Source organism: Seriola lalandi, unplaced genomic scaffold (assembly GCF_002814215.2).
Source record: "Seriola lalandi dorsalis isolate HSWRI2012SDOR001 ecotype SW California unplaced genomic scaffold, Sedor1 jcf7180002054544, whole genome shotgun sequence".
In the NCBI taxonomy this organism is placed as follows: Eukaryota; Metazoa; Chordata; class Actinopteri; order Carangiformes; family Carangidae; genus Seriola; species Seriola lalandi.
This window is the reverse complement of record NW_019525097.1, coordinates 5,297,866-5,320,996: the sequence shown is the minus strand read 5'-3', so window position 1 is coordinate 5,320,996 and position 23,131 is coordinate 5,297,866. Positions and strand designations below refer to the sequence as shown.

General features: G+C 39.8%; 1 protein-coding gene across 2 annotated transcripts; it reads left to right on the top strand.

Annotated features, from left to right (window-relative positions):
* The first annotated feature begins 683 nt into the window (after nucleotides 1-683).
* Nucleotides 684-23,128, top strand: tagapb (T cell activation RhoGTPase activating protein b). Of its 2 annotated transcripts, XM_023414864.2 has the most exons (14): nucleotides 684-786; nucleotides 6,630-6,715; nucleotides 12,325-12,495; nucleotides 15,058-15,222; nucleotides 17,061-17,102; nucleotides 17,526-17,610; nucleotides 17,735-17,788; nucleotides 18,231-18,291; nucleotides 18,550-18,704; nucleotides 19,092-19,253; nucleotides 19,973-20,082; nucleotides 20,400-20,586; nucleotides 20,907-20,988; nucleotides 21,134-23,128. In XM_023414864.2, the coding sequence occupies exons 1-14, from the start codon at nucleotides 712-714 to the stop codon at nucleotides 22,309-22,311; spliced, it is 2,613 nt and encodes an 870-aa protein (XP_023270632.1). In that variant the 5' UTR covers nucleotides 684-711; the 3' UTR covers nucleotides 22,312-23,128. The 2 variants fall into 2 exon arrangements, with proteins under 2 accessions (XP_023270632.1, XP_087032421.1); XM_087176295.1 differs by lacking the exons at nucleotides 684-786; nucleotides 6,630-6,715 and having other exon boundaries at nucleotides 12,356-12,495; nucleotides 15,058-15,211.
* The last annotated feature ends 3 nt before the right edge of the window (nucleotides 23,129-23,131 follow it).

Here is a 23,131-nt window from a genome sequence, read left to right as displayed (position 1 = left end):
AAATGTTCTCCTTTGAGCTCATTTGCTTGTTGTTGTCAGTGAAACACTTGAAGTTTATACCTGTAACTCTAACTATTAACCAGTTTCCATCACTAAAAAATTAGCCTTAGCTAAACTCTACGTAGCCTTACAAGCTCAACTCTAGAGGTAAATCTGGGTATGTTTGTGTGTGTGCACCTATTCATGTACGTATGAGGGGGATGGGGCCGATCTGCGAGACCCTGTTTTTCACATGCACTGGCTGTCACGGCATCTCACCCTCATTAGCCTGGAAAACGGGGACGAGGCGGCAGGCCCTGATGGGACGCACGTCGATCTCATTATGACAGGAAGCAGCCCAACTGGAGCGTAACGGGACAGGCCCGGGTGTGAGAGGTGGATGAGGAGGGTTTTGGGAGGAGGGGCTGGCTCGGATCAGAGTGGCACTGCAGGTCCAGGTCAGGCACAAAAAAAAAAAAAAAAACCCTCCTCTTTTGTGTGCCAGCCGGGCCTCCATTGTTCAAAACCTCATTAGCACCAGTTTTGAAGAAGTTGCTGTGCAGGACAGGAGGCGTCATTCTGCGGCCGCTCCCCAGCTCATTCACAGCAGTGCCTTCAGACTGAGACGCAAACCATTTCTCCTCTACTCTGCGGAGCTACAATCTGCCAACTGACTACACAAACTGCAGCACAGGACAGCAGGAGGTTGAGGGCTCACTCGGAGACGTCAGCATGGACACTCCAGATTATGGGATTGCAGCAATGAGGAGAGGAAGCTATGATGATGCTGCAGCTTCTCTGCGTCCTGTGAGTATTGATCCGTCATCCAAAGGCAAAGGTGAAAAAGGTCCTGTTGGTGGCGACCGCTGAGTGTGAGTCAGTGTGAGATGCTGCTTTTTAATTGTTCCAGACTCATGAATCTGACATACATACATACATCTGCACGCTGTTGCATCTCTTAATTAGGTGCTCTGCGTGTATGAGAAATTTGTACCTGAGTATTTATGGTAGAGTAATGTAAGGATACAAACCAGAGAGAGCCAGTATCATCAATCAGTCCATTAGATGCTTTAAAATACCGGTGGAAGAAATTGGGAAAATATGAAATTCATCTGCCATGAATTTTCTTTTCAATCTTCCATTTACTCTTAGGTCATTTTAGTTTGTCCTCATCAAAAAACGACAACTAGAACAGCCCACTCGATTGTTTCCCTGGCAACCAAACTCCTGTGATTGTGCACATAATGACTGAACTCTCTCAAAAGTAAAGGCATAAGTCATAAAAAATGGTTATACTGTCGACAAACCTCCTGAGGTAAGATCATAAAGTCTCCTGTCCGGTGTAACTGCCAACTGTCAGCCACAAAAATATCCGTGTGATTTTTTTAGTGTCTGTTTCCCCATTGATTTGTGTTTCTCGTTACCTCAAACTGAACCAAAGCTTAGCTGTAACCTCAGCCAGCCCTCTGTGTGACACCTAACCATAAACCAACCTCAGCCCCGCCAGTTGTCTCTGCGACGCCTAACGATGATCTAACCTGACACCAACACCATCACAACAATAGTTTGTGGGAGAAGCTATCATGGTACGTCAGCGCTGGAATGTCGCCTCAGACACCATATTTAAAACTCCAGGATACTGTGAATTACACAGAGACACACCTGTGTAGTAACAGTTTGCTCCATCTCTGCCTTTGTACAGATAGTCGTCCTCAAATGTTGGGGCACATGTAGGAATTGTTTGCGTTAACTTTCAGGGCTTCATTTACTTTCACGGCTGCAGGAAAACTGTTAACCAGTTTCTTAATCACTGAAAAAGGCCTGTTTCCTATGACATTTTTGTATTATTTTTTCAGTTTCTGGTGACCTAAACTGGAAAAATGGGGGTAATCTGAAACTTATACCTCATTTAGTGATATATTGAAGCTGAACAGGAACTTACATTCATGTTAGTCAATCCTGATGGATCGTTTTCAAGATACAAAATTATATGACAGGACAAATCATCCCATACAACAACATTGTACTGGAGGATTCATATCTCCCATATATTTCTGTACCCAGGACTCAGAGGAGCCGTAGGTAGGTCACCTCCTGGTCCGTCACGAGTCAGTGGATTCTGTGCGCCAGCCTGGCTCCGGCTACAGAGACAAAAGGGCCAGAAAGAGATGCTTTGTCAAGTGTTCCTGCCTTTGTTTGTTTTGTTTTGCAGTTTTTCCCTCCATCTTAAATTCTGTTTAACCCAATTTCTCAGTTTGTCCAGCAATTAGAGCACAAGAGCAGCCACAACAAGATGGAAAATCTGTTTGTTTTCTTTCACACAAATTAACAAAACAGTGTGTGTGTGTGTGTGTGTGTGTGTGTGTGTGTGTGTGTGTGTGTGTGTGTGTGTGTGTGTGATTGTTCCTGTTGGGAAAGTGAAATAAAGATAAAGATAGACTGGAATTTAGGATTGATAAAAGAAAGTTAGGTTTTAGTTGTGCTAGCGAGGTTGTCTCAACAACTATTGGATGGATTGTCATTGAATTTTGTACAGACATTCACAGTCTCCAGAGGATGAGTCCTAATGACGCTGATGATCCCATAACTTTTCTTGTAGCGCCGTCATCAGGTCAAATTTTAATTGGTCAATATTTTGGTTTGGCTGCAAAACTAATGACAATCTCGTCAACGTCACTATTTTGAGTTTAATGCTAATTAGCTAACATTAACCAAAAACTATGATGGTAAACATGGTGAAAATGAAACGTGCTTGAGATCTGCATCATTGCCATTCTGAGCACGTGTCCTTGCTAAAGTGAGCATTCAGCAGTAAAGTACAGCTTCACAAAGCCACTAGCATGTCTGTAGGCTCTTAGTCTTATCAATTTTGTTTCATTTCATTTTATTTCTCTAATGTCAGTAATTCATTATTTAACTTCCACTTCTATTAGTTATTATGAAGTATTTGAAAACTCCTTCCCATTCTTTAAATTCCACTTTCCATTTATTTTATTTACCTTCTTAACCTGTGCTGACATTTTTTTTCTGTCCAGATCTTCTCATCATTTTCGGATTACTTCTGAAATTTTGACCTAAGCCATTTTTTATTTACAATTTGATGTATGGCTTGAACCAAAGGTCTGCATTGATCCAGATCACACTAAAGCTTTTTTTTCTTTTTTTGCAGTGTGTTGGCCTTGTTGTTGCTAGGCAACATGTAATCAGCTGTCCATCATATCTGCTTTGGCGAGCAACAGCAGCTCTACGTTCAGGGAATCAAAATCATATGTTGCTGGGACTCCCTGTGTTATTGTCGTGGGCGAGCGGCTTCAGGGAGATTCATCCATCACACCGTGGCAGTGTTGCATGTATTTATCTATACAGCAGAGTGAACACAAACAGTTTCTCAATCTGTTTTGGCAAATGAAGCGAGCTGCGGCCCAGATGTCTAAAACTTCTATATCTTTAGTCGTGAGTATTATACATCCACCACTGATGGCAACTGAAGTTTCATCAAAACTCTGATTGTCATTGTGTCTTTTTTTCTTTTGAAGAAAAAAAAAAAACTATGTGAAGGCAACATTTTGCTTTTGAAGATGCGGCATTTACTAAGTTCATGGAATTTTTTTCAAGAAACTAATGAATAGATTATTTCTTAAAAATTCTCTCTCTGACATTGTCACTTTCCTTTAGTTGAAGGACCCATAAATGAGTTTTCTTTATGTTTGACCCTCACGGTGCAGAATGATAAATGTGCAGATCCAGTTGCAGAACAGTGTTTTCAATTTCATCAGCAAAAAGGAAACTTTCTCTGTTTTCACCTTTAACACATGTATGTAGTTGGTAGGATTTTGTGACACCAACCTTGTGATTTACACGACCGTGACATGGAAACTTAGAACCTCTAGTGCACAAATACTGAGGACTGACTTTCTTCAAATCACTTGTTTTGTCTGGTCAACAGTCCCAAACCTAAAGATAGTTAATTTAATGATACAAAACTGAATAAAGCAGGAAATACTCAATTCATTCATTTATTGTATGTATTGTATATTGTAATCATTTATTGAATATATTTTATATTGTAATCATTTATTGTATAAAGTATCAGAACATAGTGATAAATGCCTGTCTTGAAAACTTACTTCAGCTTGGTCCTACTCAATCATGATTTTATTCTGAAGTCTAGTCATCACCCTGTTCTGCTCTGTTTTAGCCTCTTATTTTGACGCATTCATTTGCTAACATTATTTATTTATTTTTTTTATAGCGAGGGAGAAGGAACCGAGGCAATTTTAAGATTCATCAACAAGGTTTTTTTCTTCTGGGCAAAGTGAAACACAAAAATATGTTGTTAGAGTATTTTCTCGCCTTCAAACAAATCTGGAAGGAATCTTTATGGAATTGAGGGGAAAATGTGTCCTTTGAAGGGGGGATTGATTATTTTCAATTTTTTGTTCGTATGTGTTTTAAACTCAGTCTGTTTTGATGGAGACTGTCGATGAGCAGTTATCTCGAGTCATTTCACAGATGGACTTTCTTATCTGAAGTAGTTTCAGTGTAGATTTGGCTGCAGTGCACTTGGTCAGGAATACAAATCATTTGCTTCAGACTAAGGCATTTGCTGTTCCCTCTTTTTTTTTAAAATACTGCTTTAAAAATAACCCAAACAGATGTGCGGTTTCAGCATGGTTACACCTCTGATAACACTCTAAGATACAGTATGTCCTCGGAAGAATCTCTCTCTATAGCAAAGCATCTATTCTGCTGTTGTGGGTTTCCTCTTTGACTGACATCCGTCTTGTTTTGTTGTACCCAGTAGTGAGACAAACAACACAGTACATGTTTGACTCCTCTATGGCTATAGAAGAGGAAAACATGCAAATTTCACTGAACTGCTCTTTTCTTCATTGAGTTGAGTTCAGATCAATGAACTCTGGCGCTTGAAAAATGAGTTGTGTAAAGTCTGGGCTGCAAAGATCTGAGCACCAAATCAACAAAGCGAAAATATGATTCTGTGTGTAAAGGAAGTAGTATTCGTTTCCTCAATTATTTTTCCATTACCTAAAGGAAGCCCTGCCACAGTTTCTGTTTTGCTTGTTGTGGTCTGGAAAAAACCATAGATGCATTAGCCTGCTGTAGTTTAGTGGGGCATGAAATAGTTGTTTAAAAGTCACATATTCCCACACCGTCTGATCACATACAGTGTGTCCACGACCTATGTCTCATAATATACAGATCATATAAACAGTTTGAAATTTAACTGTTGCTGTATGTGACCTTTGAATGTTTATTTTTTCTTTAATGTGCTGATGGTCATCAAACGTTGGGAATCTCAGGCTCTGCCAGGAGGGTTTAAGCTTGCAGAATGCATATTGTTGAAATAAATGATGGTTTAAGCTTTCACGTGAGTGACGTTAAAAACAATTTAATCCAAAGAAAAACAACACCATCAGTCATTTCAGTGACCGCCCCAAAACATGTGTTTATGTTCAAGTGACAAATCCCTGAAGACATGTGCAAAGGAGGAAAGTGTATTATTCTAAAGTGGCAAACTCTGCTGTTAATGGGGGGGTGGATGGGCTGAAGTGGTTGGGGGTGGGGCGCAATCAAGCTACAATCACTTTCACAAATACCTGATATTTTCTGATAGATAATTATTTTTGTATCTTTAACACAAAGTGCACTGTGCTATACTATCTTGTTTTGATAATGTTCAGTGCAAGCATCTTTTTAGGACAATTTTGAATGTACAGATTACATCAATTTCTTAAAATGAAAAATATAGTTATCACATTTTCAGCCATGAGTAGTGGCTGCAGTTTTTAATTTCAGACTGCTGCCCCAGCAACGTCCAGCAATCGTTGGTTTCTCCCTGTCCTTCATTAACCTTAACAAAGTCGTTATTATTGTTACCCTGACAACGAACGTCCCTGAAGCTTTATGAAGGATTCATTTTAAGCCAAACCACACTCCTCATCATTTCATTCAGAGGAGAATAAGAGAGGGAGGAGAAAGCTGGACCCGTTCTGCATCTGATTGGCTGATTAAACCAGGTCTGTCACTGGTTAGTTCTTCCAGTTAACAAGAGAAACAGCAAATCTATTTTCTGACTATTCAGGTGCAAACAGCAGTTCAGTCATTTGCAGCACCGTGCTTGATTTATCACTGTGTCACAATGCCAAGCTTTAATAATTGTTATGGCATTTTGCAGTTGGGAGAATTGTTGCATGGTATTATCATCTAAATGTTCTCTCACTGGTCGTTTGCAGACTTAATCTCACAGTGAAAACAGAGGGCTGTGTAGCCTGGATACGTGAAGCTTTAAAGATCCTCCTGTGTATTATAACTCACCAATACACTTCAGAATATAGTTGCTTCACTGTGGAGTCGTTAGACTCTGTGAACCGACATGCAGAGTCATCCGTGTCACAGAGAACAGTGTCAAACACCTCAGAGATATTCATTTAAAACTAATATGAGTGAAAGCAAGTGTGAAAAATGGTATGTATGGTAGCAGCTTGTGGTGTGACAAGAGAGAAGTGTTTGAAAAGCTCACACGCTGATATCACGTTAAAAAATGAATAGATAGATACAGATGGATGGATGAATAGAAGATACATAGATACATGTAGATGTACTGCGTTTTGTTCTCTGTTTTCTCACAGCACCTCAGACACTTGGCTCAGAGACGACGCTCTGCCCCATCACTGGTCTTTGGAAAGGCCCTGGGGATGCCCTGGTCTCCTATCAGGTGTGTACATCATTATTTTAAATTGATTATATTGATTGACTTGCAAAATGAAACCGGTAATTGAACCAATTATGATCCTAATGAGAGTCAGGATGTAATTTCCAGTCACAACGCATCCATCAGCACAAACAACATTAAGGATGAAGGGAAGAAATGAATGTAGCAAACACAATGTCAAAGAGGTCAAAGGTCATGCCTACCGTGCGCCATACAGACTCAGATAAAGATAATTTCCCCCAAGAAGACAGAATGACAGCGAGGATTTCCCCCATGTAGTTAAAGGTTGTTTCACCTTTTGTATGTCCCGTTGTAATCAAAAGTCCAAGTGTTTGCCTCTAACCTGGAGACCTAGTTACCCGTCAGCTTTAAAGCAGCAGCAGCATTTTGTGAATATACATTATTTTCTCTCGGGCATTCGGTAGGTAGCTCAAATCACACAGCACCATGAAAGAAAGGAACAAAAAAGTTCATGAAAATCATGACATATTTGTGTCATATTATTTTGTTTTTAAAATCTAACATTAGAGCAGCAGTTCCAAACGTGAGGGTTAAGATAGACATGAGGTGTCAAAAGATGATTCATAACTGACGAAAGATTAAAAATACCCAAGAAAGACAAACAAATATCTGCTACATAAAATTACATCATTTTCCCAGACATTTCTTGTGAAATACTGTATAGTTTTATCTCTTGAGGCCAAATCTATCTTTGCTTCCAGTGCTCATAGTTCATTAAAATGTCACCATTGACAAGGGTCACTATTAACGTTGTTTTGTTTTAAAGGTTCACAAGCCTTGAGGTTTGAGAACCTCTGGGAACATTACGTCTTGGTTTAATCACCAACATATTTACTGTCAGAGGTAAATGACCTGTACTATACACTACACCGAATTAAATATTCTTTAGTTGGAATAATTTCATTATCTGATTTTCGACTGCAGAGTTAACCTTTAATATTGACTAAATATGAAATATATATATTTTTTTTCTATAATAAGGGTATATAATATATATATATATATTATATGATATATATATCAGTTGATAATTTGAATATTTTTTCAAGCCAAACCCTCTACTTTTGACAGTAAATTGAATATCTTTGGGTTTTCAACTGTAGCCTGTGTATTACTCACATCAAATGCCTTATTTATTAAATAATTATATTGTATTAAATATTGAAGCAACTTTCTGTTTACATGCAAAGGAACATTTAAACATGAAAATCTTTATGGCTCCCAGCCAGTTTCACTTTCTCTTCACTGCAGCCTCCGGCCCACAGATGGCAGCACATAAGAAAACAATCTCAAATCGTCACAGAGCAGAACTTCACAAAGCAAAACCTTGTTTCCCCACATCCTGAAACAACCATGTGTTTAACGGTATCATGATAGCCTGTCCCCTGCCATGTGCAGGCCACGCAGCCCGCTCCGTTCAGGCCACAAACACAGATGTCCCTGTGGGGGATTTACAGAGTGGAGTTTTGAGACGGTAACCTGAACGTAAACTCAAACTCATGAACCTGAACCACAACCACACTGACTGAGGATCAGACTGACAGGCTGATACTGATCTGTCTCAGGTCCTGATTAACCGGTCATCATGTTCAGCCCTGTACCATGAGAAAGTTTAGCACTACCTTTTCAGATTGAGTGTGAGCGCATGTTAGACAAGTTCATAAAGAGATCGTCTTGTCTTTTATACAGACAACCTCTAACACCCTCAACACTTTTAATAATACAAGTAGCTCAATATTATACAATGATAGAGCGACAACAACATCTAAGAGCAACGCACACAAATTCCTACATCTTTATTCAATAACAAACTTTATACATAAGAGCAGAGTAGAATACATATAGTACTTAAGTAGTTTCCAAACTTATTGGCTTGTGACTCCTCACAAGTACAATTCCTCCACCTGAGCAGTAATTTTCCCTCTCGGATTGTGTCATTTGAGGGATTTTTAGAAATCTAAAGATGTGAAAATCTCCCATATCTCAACAAGCAAAGATTAAAGAATTAGAGAAAATCCATAAAAAATAACACTAGAGACATATATGAAAAAATATAAAATATATAAAAAAAATAATCTTGTGACCCTTCATAGGTTCCCCATGCCAAGCCACAACCTTTGAGTTTGAAACCACCACATCAATTATAGCTAATCATGCCAATTATGAGGTAGTTAGCTTTGGTACAAACTTTTATTTGTCCAGTACTTAAGTTTATGACCAAATACCTTAGTGCTAATTATCAAATGTTAAGATGCTGAATAAATGCAAAGAAAGCTAAACTAAGATGGTGAACATGGCAAACATTACACCTGCTCACATCTTATTTAAATCTCTGATCTTGCTCACTGACATTCAAATTCAGTCAAATTCACTCTAATCATTAAGGTGGAGAAAACACATCAGGATTTGTGGTTTTAATTTGAGCCATTTAGCCACAAAACTATTTTCTTAAGGCCGAGGTTCACACATGTCTAAAAAAGGTATGTTGTAAAATAATGCTTAGTATCATAGCTGATCCTTTAATTCTGATGCATTTGCAATATTGTTCTACATATGGGAAGAACTTGAACTTGACTTGAATGAACTTTCAGTACTTTTAAAGAAGATTTCATTCTAGGTTGTAACACTGAGATTGTGTTTTCTGGAAGTTTAGGGGAATTTTACTTTACTATTGAAACACTGTTGTGTGTATTTTTTGGCTACATCCAGTATTTTTTTTTTTTTACACTCATTATATATAAATTTAATTGGGCAACAAATAAATTTATATATATATAAAAATCTGTATTTCTCTATCAGAATTTAATTCCAACCAGAGGTGAAAGGTTTAAAGCTACATTAAGAGCGACAGTGCTCATTCATGTTTATGAAAAATCAATACAAAACCTCCTTTGGAAATCTGCTGTCTTTGATCTCTAGAGAGGAAAGCCCTAAAAAGGAAAAACATTCAGCTGTTGCTTCAGGTAGAAGACGTCACAACAAACCTACAGGTTCTGTAGGGGTGTCATAGTGTAGGCTCTTTAACCTTTTACAGTTGTAATCCCAATAGCTGCGCAAAGACCACCACAGCACCCAGTGGGCGAATCTAGCAAAAGCAAAAAAAGAGAAATGTCAGACACAACCCACTTTCACACTTCCACCCATTTAACGCTCACACGTTATTTATTTCCTTAAGTGGGGGGATTCATGGGTGTTAGTTTCACTGTGGTGGGACTGCCGCTGACGTACAGTATCTCATGCTTTAGACAGAGCAATGCTAGCTGCTGTGCTAATGTTAACCGTCTCCTGGCTATAGCTTGTTCAACGGAGAGAGATTATATCTGTTTCGATCTTCTCCTCTGAGTCTTGGCAAGAAAGTGAATAAGTATATTTCTAGAAATGATGAACTATTGCTTTAACGGGTAATGGCAATTAATCAGAAATTAGTGGCAGTTGTTCATGGTCATTTTATATTTGAGTTGTTTTATGTTTGCAGATACACAGAATGATAAACACCAGTCAGACTTTTCCCCACTCTTTCATTTGCTGGTATTTTATGTGTCATCTTCAGTAGGCCAGAATGGTAACAGGGAAAGTACCTCTGCTGCTCCCATTTGAATTTCTGCCCTGAACCCACAGTCAGTGGGAAGAGAAGTGACCAAAACTGGTTTCACAATGATTTAAAAAAAAAACAACAACTCTTACTTGTCTCATTGACACCTCGACTTGCAAGCTCAACACTTTGGAGACAACAACACGACGAGATTGATTTTTTTTTTTTAAAGAGATACAGATTGTTTTATTATTTGAAAAAAGTAATTCAGTCAGGCAGTAAACAGGCATCGTAAAATGTCATGTTAGGTGAGAGTTAATCCTTCCAATAATAAAAAGAAGACAAACAACATCGCAGTTGTTTATCGTTGTCGTTTTCTTGTTTAAGAGAAAATGTGTTTGGCTGTTGTGTGGGAAGACGGTGGTCAAAGATGTCACAGAGAAAAGCAGGCGTACAAATACATACACATATAACGTAAACTTGCATCCAAGAGGACTGACTTTTCCTCCCTGTACAGTTCAGATAAATAAACAACCAAGCTTAAGTCTTGAGAGTTAATCCCAGCACGACGCTCTGTGATGCCGGCAGTATAATGAAATCAGATCAGGTTGTGGACATGATATTGATCCCTTTGGGTATGGTGATACCTTCATACACAGACATGGCATTTTACTTCAAATTAAAACATTATTCCCCAATCTCTGTGATATTTTATTGAGGGATCATCGGTGGTGGAGACCACTGATTAGAGCCGGTGAATGTGTTTATATTACATAACAAGTCGTGGTTTCTCTAATCGCCAAACCACAACGGCAGTAACACCCTGGATTGGTTGCACATCTGCAGATGTTTGGTGGTTTCCAGTGTCACACCTAGTCATTTAGACCAGTGTGTTTCCCAAACTTTTTAACCTGTGCCTCATTAAAGGTCTAGCTCTGACTCACCACCATCTGGGGCTTGGGGTATTGAGCATTCATCTAGACCAGTAATTCCCAATCTGGGGGTTGAGCCACTGCCAAAATAAAACGGAGAAATTCATGAGATGATTGATAAGAAAGGAAAAAGGAAAAACATCAATGGTTACTTACATCAATAAGAATTTTTATCTTTAATCTTTGCTTTTTTTGAGAGATCAGTTGACCTGTTTAGGTCTTGAACAATTACTTAAATAAAACAATCTGAGTTTTATAGACGCCAGAGGTTGAAGGAAGACACACTAGATGGGTCAGTCGGCTCTAATGTGAATTCTCTGCACTCATGATATCATTGCTTTGAATTCAAATGAGGTATAATCTCTCCAGTCTTTTCTAACATTTCAATCAAGAGCAAATGTCTTTGAATATTAGTTTGGTGTTAACTTTGTTCTCACTGCTACAAGGCAATTTTCTGAATACCAATTTGGTCCTTAAACATCTACTTTCATAAGGTTCTCGTGCAAAATAAACACAATGTGTTACATACAGTATGTATTTGAGATTTCAAAGTAAATGTCATCTCAGGAAATAGTTCATATTTATATTTATGTGGAAAACAGCTGGTGTGGTTAGCTATGAAACTATATGATGAACCTGTTCTCTCAAGTTGTGACTGGCATCATTTTCACATCATCATCTCTAAAAGGGCAAAACATAAAAAGACAACATAACAAGTGTAGTTTGAAAAAGAAAAAGTGTTACGTTAAATATAAATATTCCACAACAATAACCACTGTATTAGAATTAGATGATCTTTGAATCTCACTGTCAACCAAGACGTTTTGGTTCTTGTTCACTTTGTGGTTGATCATCAAATTCAAACTTGAAGATCATGTGCATCATTTACTACACCTCTAAAATATCAACTCTGTAGGAGGTGAGAAAAACAGCCTCTTTAAGTGTAGAAAACACATATTTGAGATACTCCAGGAACAGTCTTGGGCTCCAAGCGGATCTTCTAAACCCATTGAAAAGCATGTAATCCTTCAATTTATCAGAGACATGATGTACGAACCAAAATTAGATTGGTTTGGCTGTGGGAAGTCCCTGTCACCCACCCTTTTTGTGTGTGTCCACTGGCTCAGGGAGGAGGCTTCTTGCTGGGTGTCTGTGGAGCAGAGTCCATTTGTCCTCGGCCTCAGCAGCGAGAATGGAGAGCTGCTGCTGGAAGAGTGTGTCCAGGTCACCGAGGGCACAAAGACGGGAGACAGACACCTGTTCCTCTTCAGCGACGTAATTGTCTTCGCCAAACTCAAGTAAGTAATGTAGATATTAATCTATACTCCAATGTGTAAATAGTGATTATTAGTTATTTCAAGAAAAGTGAGAAGAAAATCAAATATATGAGCAGGGAACAAAACATTACCAGTGGAAAAAAACTGAATCGACTGACAGAAAATATAAAAGCAATACAGGGAAATACAGTTATAATGCTGAAGTTGGTATTTCAGTAACTGTCTGCTGAAAAAATGACACATATTTGTACAGTTGGAATGGGAGAGTGAAAGAGGAAGTAAAAATAAAATGTATATTTTTACTGCACATTCGGGCTTTTAGGGAATCTCCCAGCACACAGTCTGTTTGTGTTAGGTCACTCTGACTTCAAAAGAGAAATTATGGTGGTTCCCTTTGAGCAGAGTCACATGAGGGGAAACTCAAACTGTTGAAATGTGTTTATCTCAGAAAGTAATTTCAAAACAACTTAAACTGAAGTTCTGTTGCCATTAAACAAGACAAATTAATATGAACAAGCTTGAAGTTGAAGCTCAGCCTAGTCAGATTCAAGCTGTTTGTCAAAGCCGGTGGAAGTTTTATAGCTTGTGAGTGGGAGTCGTCACACTCATCTCTGTACCACAACCTGCCCACGGTTCCAGTAGCTAGCACAACTGGGACTATACAATACAATACAGTAAACACACGTTCGAGTCTTTTGAGTCTTTGTATATGATCATTCATTACTTCCAAAAATGAGTGTGTATGGTACTATTTAGTGTACAGGCTGTTGTCGAGAAACATTTAAAAGGCACCACGTTTTTTTGTATATCAAGTTTCAGTTTATTAAGATTTCTTAGTTCTGGAAAAATACTTTTCCCAAACCAGGATTATCAACCAGAGCTCTAGAAGACACAGAAAAACACCAGGGGAGTGTGATAACTTGAAGTACAAACTGGTGCGGGAAAAAGCACCAGAAAATCACAATATCAGTGATAACAGACAGCTCTAGAAAAGTAGGTCAGCCTTTTGGGAAATTCACTGAGATTTTAATGACAAAATTGATTCCACTGTCTTGTCTGTACAATAAATATGAAGCTACAGCCAGCACCCGGTTAGCTTAGCTTAGCATAAGGACTAGAAGCAGTGGCAAACAGCTAGCTCTCCAAAGTTTAAAAATATGCCTATCAACCTCAATAATTAGCACCTTGTATGTTGTTTGTTTAATCAGCACAAAAACAGAAATGTAAAGTATAATAAACAGATCTACCGATTATCATTTTGTATCTCTTTTTTTTTATCTATAGGCTACACAAATTACAGAATTGTAAAGGCCATAAAGTCTAGTCTTGAAATGGAGGTGGTGGTATGAATATTTTTGAGAGAGCAGGGGCTAACTGTTTCCCCCTGCTTCCAGTCTTTATGCTAAGCTAGGCTAAATTCAACCTGAGTCCGGCCCAGTACAACACACAGATGCTCTCATCTTACTCTCAAAAATAACTCAAATAAATGTATTTTCCAAAATGTTGATGTTCAAGGCAGTCGGTATTACCTAATCTTGACATTATGCTGGTATAATGGTAAATGGTACATATAGTATTCCTAAATAACTGTATCTTTAGTTCAATAGCACCTGAATAGTAATAATAATTGACTTAGGGCCAATTTACAGACAGGTAGAAGCCTACTCCAGCATTTGAGTATTAGCTGTAATCTGGAAAATATAACAAAGCTATCAATAATTTCCTGGTTCTACGTAAACCATGTGAACATAAACAATCCAGACTGGGTCATTTGGGGCCCTCTGTCGTTCGTATTGTTCAGTTCATAGCCCCAGTGTGTTAGTTCATCCATGGTTATTTCTCACAGCTATAGTCTATATTATGTCTCCCCTCTGCGTCCCTTGTCTATTTCTGTACCATAACACCTCCTGAATCCCCAACATCATTCTGTCTTCATCCCTCTATGGCCCCCATTTCTTTTCTCCTCCAATCTATCAGCGCCCCAGGATACAGTCAGCATGCCTCTGCTGCAAACACGCAGAGGTCAGTGGGGTCACCATCAAATGCTGTTGAAACCTGAAGTGTGGCTTTATGGAGGTGTGGCGGGAAAAGATGCATTCTCCTTACTTACTTTACGTCACCTTTTGTGAAAGTTGTTTTTGAGCCACTAATGAAAGCATTCTTCCAGACTCCTCTGTCACCTCTGTCAGGGCCCACTGCCCAGGAGACAAAGAGCAAGGTGTTTGCCTCTTTATCCTTGACAATCAATATTAGCATTACAAGCTTTTGTTGCTTGTTTCATGATGTTTTCATGAGCAGAAATAGTTTTCAATTCCAGTGTAAGGGGGAGTTGTTGAGTATGTGTAGATCATTTCTTTCCATTAGATAGTTCTTACAAACTTTTTCACAAATAGGAAAGTCAGGTTTTTATGACTGTATCACAAAATCAATAATATTTTTTTAGAGGGGGGAAAAAATCAGTTACTGACAAAAATTTATGGAACTGAAACCATGAATTTAATATTGAAAAAAGGCAGTAAGAGGTGGAGACAGAAAAGGACTATTTAAGGGATCACTGCTTTTCCTTTTGCTTCTTTTTAACAGGTCGACTGCCAGCTACCGCCTGAAGCACCGGGTGCGCCTCGAGGACATCTGGCTGTACGGCTTTGAAGATGAAGTGGAGGAAGAGGAGGGAACGACAATGGATATTGACCTCCGGGTGTCCCTCGTGTTGGCCTGGGCTCTCACTGTTTGTTTGGTGTGTTTTCGGTGAGCGGTCTCACAGCAGATGACTCACATACATACAGCAACACATAATGTGTATTGATTCACTTGTGCTTACATGCTTGGATACACACTGAGGCATGATCATGCATATATATGTGTGGCTGGGGTGCTCTTCAGATGATTAGTATCTTTCCTCTTATGCCCTACTCATGCTGTCAACAGGAATACTATACACCAGAATCTAAATTAAACCCTTGAAGATGTAACGATAAAGAGATTTCAATTTAAATGAATGGTTTACCATTTTTGGGAGATTCATTTATTAGTAGGTCAGGGTCATTTTTTTCACAGTTTGGAGGATGATTTATGATTTTAATCAGTTTCAGCACAACTGAAGCTGTATAGTCTGCACACTGATTCACCTTCCAGCTGTTTGTGTTTTTGATGTTACTCTGATATCTGCAGCTGGCTACAGAAGGCTAGCATCTCTCGTTGGTATTTATTCGCGCCACGGTTTAAAGGACTGAGAGTTTTGACCTGAAATAACCTTAGTTCAATTTTCATCAGGCCAGCTGTGTCCAGTCTTTATGCTAAGCTAAGCTAACTGGCTGCTGGCTGTAGAATAAGGATAGAAATGAGAGGGGTATCAATCTACTCATCAAACTCTCAACAAGCTAATAACAAAAAGATTCCTTTAAAATAACAATTTGAAAGTTTTGCTGTTGCTACATAGGCAATGTTAGCATTAACAGCTGTTTACTTACCAGTCTAGAAGAAATGTTACGAGTTCAGCATTAAACTTCATTTCTTTACTCTCCAAGCGCTGTCTCCAGTGGTGGAAAGCAATGCCAATGTTAACGCTTGTCTTTATCACATCTTTCCTTCTACTGAAGTTAGCATGCTAACCAGCTAGCCTGTAGCCTCCAATTCACAAATGTTGTAAATGGTCATTTGTGGGCCTTCACAAAAAATAGGGGAAGCAGCAAAGAGAAAGTCCTCACAGCAGCATCACAAGACAAGTGGTGGCGAAATAGGAAATGCGAAGTTGGCTGTCGAAAAAGTCTTCATGTGATGGGATTTACCTCAGCTGTCTTTATCTAGAAAGACTGGATTTACAGTAAGATCAAAGGAGAAATGGTCTCGTACTTGTCGAAATGAAAAATTGCATGTTATTCTTCTCTACAGTATGTGACATGTCATCAAAGGCACCAAATGGCACTAGATAGGAAATGGTATATATTTGACAGTCATTTTGTGTTAATCATCGACACCCACATTTCTTGCAAAGTATTAAAAACCATGAAGGTTTTTCTCAAACGTTATTGTATTCCAAGAAGATGATGAATCCCTCGGTTGGTTTTGAGTTGTTTTATCTGAAAATGAGATGCCACTTTCTGATTGGTTGTTTGGCTCTGGTAATGATTTGGTGTGTTAAAGTTTCATTCCTTCTCACTCACATGAAGGTGATCATGGAGCCTATGAGAAACCATGTGCTTGTTGACGCTTTTGTTGTCACCCGTTTGACACTTCAAGGTGCAAGGCATTAATGAGGCCACAGCATATTGCAAATTATAAAAAAGGTTAAGTCCTACAGGTGTATACGTAAGCACGCGTGATGCACTCTGTTGTCGTCTTTGTCATGTTTCCACTGGTGGACACTAAGCCACAGCATACCTAGACTAGGAGGAAGTGGAAGGTGTCTGTACGGGGGCCCGCCGTGACGCTGCTTCCTGTTCCAATGACTGAGTTACACTTTCCAACAGAGTTGTTAAAAGAGAGCGTGGTTGCTCAGTTGTCTCATTCCTCCCACTGTCTCTGCTGGCCTGTTTGATTCTCACTGTGGATTAGTAACTCATACCATGCTGTTATTTTGCCTGCAGTTCGCCTGAGGTGAAAGAACGCTGGTTAGATACTCTTCACAGGTAAGAAACAATATCACTATTTATGTCATTGTTTACACCAACAAATCATCATAAATAATCTTTCAGTCCCGGTAGGAGCTGGACATTACTTAACCTAGATTTGTTTTTGTTTGGCACAGTAATCCTGCACAAATTCTGATCAGCATGAACTTTAAGTTATGTTTAAAGGATTTTAGACAAATTATGCTTTAATCCTTAATTTTAGATAACGTAAGGTTGATAACATCAAGATAGCATCGTTAGACAATAGTGACTTCTCGTAACTTTGTGGCTGTTACTAGGTTGATACACAGTGACTTCAAACAACAGTGCTTATGTAAAATCAAAATGACTAAAGACTAAGAAATGTGAATACCCAAGGAGGGTTTAGGGTTGTGTTGACAAAGTAAATGTATTATATGATGTTTTTTTTTCTTATCACAGAAAGATTAAAGACGCAAAAGAGAGGGCTGGTTGTGCTTTTTCACCTCCAGACGTCCTCATGAAGGTTTTGAGTGGAAGCATTGCAGTAAGTCTCTAACCCTGCTCACGCTGGCATGTCCAATAGAAAAATAAAATTTATTTAAAAAAAAAAAAAAGAAAGAGCTATTACTAAATAAGATCTCTCACTGTCTCTCATTTCTCTCTTTTAGACTAAAACTCTAACAGGAGGTGGCATGGAGCAAATCATCGAGTTTCCATTTGATGTGAGTAAAGTTCCACTGGCTTCTTGAGATTGAGAGTGTTCATGTTGGCAAAAGACACCTGCGCCTTTCCACACATGTTGAAAGGAGGCAGCTTTTGGAGGATATATGCACCTTTTGAAAAGCACATTGCTGCAAATTATACAGTTAAATTGCATAGTTCACAAGTCTACACAATTATGTTAAGAAAGGGATCTTATACTTAAGGACAATAAGTAATGGTGAATCTGGTTGATCTCTGGCTGCTATCAGTGTGTTTTGTAGTCATTATAACCCTCTGAGTCGATCAGTTGTTGGTTGGCATAAAGAGCTAGGGTGTGTGGTTCATGGCAGTTGAGAAAAAAGAAGCAAAAACACAACCCCTTCCGACTTTCCTCTTCTTTGCATGCTCATGTCCCTCTTGCATAAGCATAACCACATCGCTTTTTGTTTATTTTGTTTCCAGGGCGATGCAAAGATTGCGAAGCAGTTGAATAACCAAGAGGACAAGCAGACACAGCCCACTGGTGAGTTTGACAGTCAGCTTTGTTGGAGGGAGGGCCTCATTAGTGGGGCCATTTTTGGAGATGAGACTAAAGAGAAGAACCGCAGGCACAGAAAAAAGGAAATCTCACTACTGATAAGAGTGAGCAAAGTGACAAAGTGGCACTGGGGCTTTTGACTCGTGCACATCTGGTCTTGTTCTGCAATGTCGCACAAATACAAAATCGTTCAATAAAAAATGTTGAATCAGCTGATGGATAAAACATTTTTGCTTCCATCAGAAAAAAAGTGGAACCAAGTGGTGAAGAGGCTCAGAAAGGGCTCTAGTTTCATCAACAAAGGAAGCCGATCAGAAACAGACGCCAAGACGCAGCTGTTTGGACAGCCCCTCCGCAAGATATGCCCAGACGACTGCTCACTTCCCAAACCAGTCATGGTAAGTTGCCTTTCAAATTCAAATGTCAGATTTAATGTCAGATCGTTTCCGTCTGCCTTCCTGTCAAGTTGCTATTTGCAAGACCAAGAACAAAACTTCTTACATCCAGAATCAAGTGTGATTTTCTTGTTGTATAGCTACTGAAGGCTGAATGTAGGACAGCCTGTTAAGACAGATGCAATTCTTCTGTGAGCATGAATAATAAACACGTACCTGCTTAGCTGAGTTCTCCGAATTTTTTTAATGACAACAGGAAACTCTGCGAGTGTGTCTGAGGTGCATGTTGTTTAGTCTCCAATCAAAATCCGCTCAGCACACACACACACACACACCTACACAGAGCCTTTTTTTTCTTTACAATGAAAATCTAACCTTTCCTCTCACCAGGAGTTGCTGGTGTTGCTGAGGAAGAGAGGCCCGTCCACAGAGGGAGTGTTTCGGAAGGCGTGCAACAACAAGAACATGAAGGACATCAGAGAGCAGCTCAACAGCGGCGTGGAGGTGGACATGGAGGGCCAGCCGGTGTTTCTGCTCATCGGGCTTCTCAAAGTACGTTCCCACACCTGCTCTTTGTGATCACCTCCTAAATATATCAGAATATGTTAAAGCAGTGTTCACTGCATCTTACGACTAGTGTCCTATTAATATTAAAAGTATATGATAACCACTACTACTACAACATGACTACAACTGATTCACCTACTATGTTACTATGACCATTCCCACTACTAGTACCACAACCACAACAACTACTGCCATACTACCACTGCTCCAGCTGCCGCTACAGTATCTTTAACTGAAGAGCAACAATAACAATGTAGAAATACACTGTTACAAGTAAAATTCAAGATTTTACTAAATACTACAAGCATTAGCATTGAAATATGCTTAAAGTACCAAAAGTAAAAGTACTCCCTCAGCAGAATGGCCTATGTGAGAATAATATATGTAATACCAAAGAATCACTTACATGTTACATGCTAATTCTAACAAATCTATGCTAATACAACATAATTTATTTGCTGGTTATATTTTTTATTATTCATAATCTTAATCTGCAATGTAACTAGAAACTAAAGCTGTTAAAACATGTGATGGAGTGGAAGTATTGAATAAAACAAAATGGAAATACTTAAGTAAAAGTTCCTCAAAACTGTACTCAAACATAGTACTTGATTAACTGCACTTGACACCACAGTTAAGTGTCACACCCAGTTATTTCTATTACTCATCACATCTCAATATTGTCCCTCTCTTGTTTATTGCAGAGTTTTCTGAAGGAACTTCCTGGCAGCCTGCTGGTGTCTGAACTTTATGACAGATGGATGACGGCTCTGGGTAATGAGGACACTCAGCAGAGAGCTCTGGAAATCAGAAAGTAAGTAATCAATACCTGCTAATGAGTCTAGAAAGCGCCATTCACCTGCAACTCTCACCCTCAGCTTGTATTTATTTTTGACATTTATACATAGAGGGAGATGGTATGATTCTGTGGTCAGTATGAAATAGATGGGTTTTTTGAGTGGAGTTTTGCAGAGAATCCCCTTTCCTCCACCAGTGGTCGGAACACAAACACTTCTCTTTTTTTAATCTGTCTTCTGTTTTTAAAAAAAGGAAGAAAGAAAAAAAAGGCCGCCAAGCTAATTTTTCTGTTCTCTTTTTTCTCCCTTCCCCTTTTTGCTACCTGACAATCAGGGTGGTGGACATGCTCCCGGTGCACAACAGACTCCTCCTGCAGCATCTATTCTGCGTCCTCCATCACGTCCTTGAGAGAGCTGACATCAACAAGATGGACGCCTACAACCTTGCGGTGTGCATCGCCCCCACGCTGCTGCAGTTGGACGGCACCCCGCTGGATGAGCAGAAGGAAAAGATGGAGAAGGTAGAAAGTCTTGTTATGAGTAAACTTTCACATTTTTGGTGCTTTGAAGCTTTGTGGTTCACAGTGCAGAAAACCTCAAAAGGTTTCATAAGTAAAAGGTGTACTGGCACACAGTTTTGTTTGCTGTTTGTTTAGTTAGGTGCTACTAAAAAAAACAAGCTATGTGAAGTGCTGAGCTGCGTCTGGAGTGTGTCCACGCTGAATGTCAGCTTTGATTTTCTGAAATCTTTCTTTATCTAATTCTCAGTTTCAGTTTTCAATATTTATTATAATATGTAATTTAATTTGACCTATTGTTTTTGTTTTCTGATTTTCTGCAGGTCACAGAGCTGACTCAGTTCCTGATCAAGCACTGTGAGCTACTTGGAGAAAATATCCCAAACCTGCTCGATACTGATGAAGGTACATTTACACGTCACTCAAATTTCTCTTGTTATCTCCTTTTAGGGAGACGATAGGGAGTTATTATCTGCCTTTAAGGGAGGGCGGAGTTATTATCTCGCCTTTAGTGAGATCCTAATCATGTCTTCCTTTTCTCACTCTGCAGACTCCCTGTCCTCCCAGCATCACGACTCTGCGTATGATAGCACAGACCCAGACGGAGATGGGGAGGCAGGGGAGAGTACCAGCTCCACACATGGAGGCTGTGGCTCATCCTCCTCTCTCAGTCCCTGCACCACCACCTCTTCTTCCTCTTCTTGGGCGTCTGATACTGGCTTCAACCCAATGGTACCGTTCATCCGTCGCTGCTCTGAGCCCATCATCCTCATCTCGCCTGATCTTGAGAACCTGTGTGGCCACGCCAGGAGCCACGAGGACTGCTCCGTGGACAGGGGGGACTTTGAGAAGCAGTCTCTGAAAAAACCCATATCCGATGACTCTTTCTTGTTCAGGGGACAAGGGGGACCCAGGCCAGTTCTGTCTTTTCCAAAACTGAGCAGCAGCACCAACATGGACCCACTGCCCGACATGGACGGTAATCGTGTGAAGGGCTGCTCATGCTCTTCTCTAGAGAGCGCAGCCTCAAACCAGTCGGAGGGCTCTGTTTTCACCAGTTCCCCAGTGGGGTCACCAGCCTGCCCCAGGAGAGAAAACACCACCAACCACCCTTCAGTGGCTGCAAAGGGTCTACAGGACATTGCCAGGCCAAATTCAGATGAGAAGAAGCGTTCACAGTCCATGAGAATAACCACTAAAGTCCTAATGAGGACCAGGAGTTTAGGAGCCTTCAGCAGGAACAGCCTGAAGAAAGACTCTCAGACAATCACTCCTTGTGAAACTCTCCAGGAGGACTCTCAGAGTGAAGCAGATTCACCAGCTGAGATTCTGCAAAGACCGCGCCCTCTGTCGGCCATTGAGGTATTTAAACAGGTGGACAGCAAGCTGCCCTGCAGGCCTCCATCATACCAGCAGGCAGTACAGTACAAGGTGGGTCTCCCTCCACAGTATGGAGCAATGACTGTACGAGACGCCACAGAGCTGAAGAGGAGATCCCGCCCATCCTCTGTAAATTATGACTTCCCACATCCCTGCTCTGTCACTCAGAACATGGACAGTTTTGCTCAAGCGGCACAGGACAGTGACAACGTTGTGGAGCGGCGGCAGCCTTTCCGCCAGAGAGCCATGTCTGAGTCTGTGTCTGCCGGCCGTCCAGAGACCCTGTCACGGAGATGTAGCCAGCCTGTGTTTGAGGAGTTTTCTTACGCCAAGGAGTCTTGCGTTTGATTCACTTTGGAACAGATTCATAGATGGGATTTTAGTCATACAGACACTTCTTGAAGGCAGAACTGCAATTTAACCACTCACCACCAAGCCTCTTTTTTCTTTTATTTCTCCAGGGCCCGGGTCATGCATGGTTAGCCAGGCTGACCCCCTAACTTAGAGAACTAAATATGTTGTTGTTAATCTGATTGCATGTTTTGATTTAAGAGTAAGAATGCTAGGCTTTATAACAGCAGCCACTTCCTACCCTAATTCACACTTTTTCTCTGTCCTGTGGTCAGTTAGACAGAGAGACGTGTCTTTAAGGGCCTGTCCACTGACCAACTCTGTGTCAGAGCGATGTTTGTATAAAGATGTCCAATCTATTCATTTTTCACTTTTTCACTTTGAATGTCAGCTATGTGCCACCTCTGGTTGCACTGTCTACGTAGTACTTTTTAGAGTACAAATGTTATAATATATGTTTTATCATGATAGATAGTCTATCACAATGAAGCTATGAAAACACAGTTAGCTGTGGATCAAATATGCTATGAGTTTCTGTTCTGTTGATATAGTGATTATGTACAGGATGGCACGTTGAGCACACTTTTATTTTTGCTTTTTGTAAATCCTCCGCACCTTGCATGGTCTCCTTCTTCCACTACATTAAAGCACTTTCCGGATGATGAACTATGCTTTGTTGACTTGTATGCTAAAAATGTAAATATTGTCACATAGATATAGATTTGTAAACTTTACCAGGGTGAAAATGGTTTTAGGTAACCACATAAGAAAATGGACGCAATTCAATAAAAGATAATAACAAAGTAAAAGAAAAGTG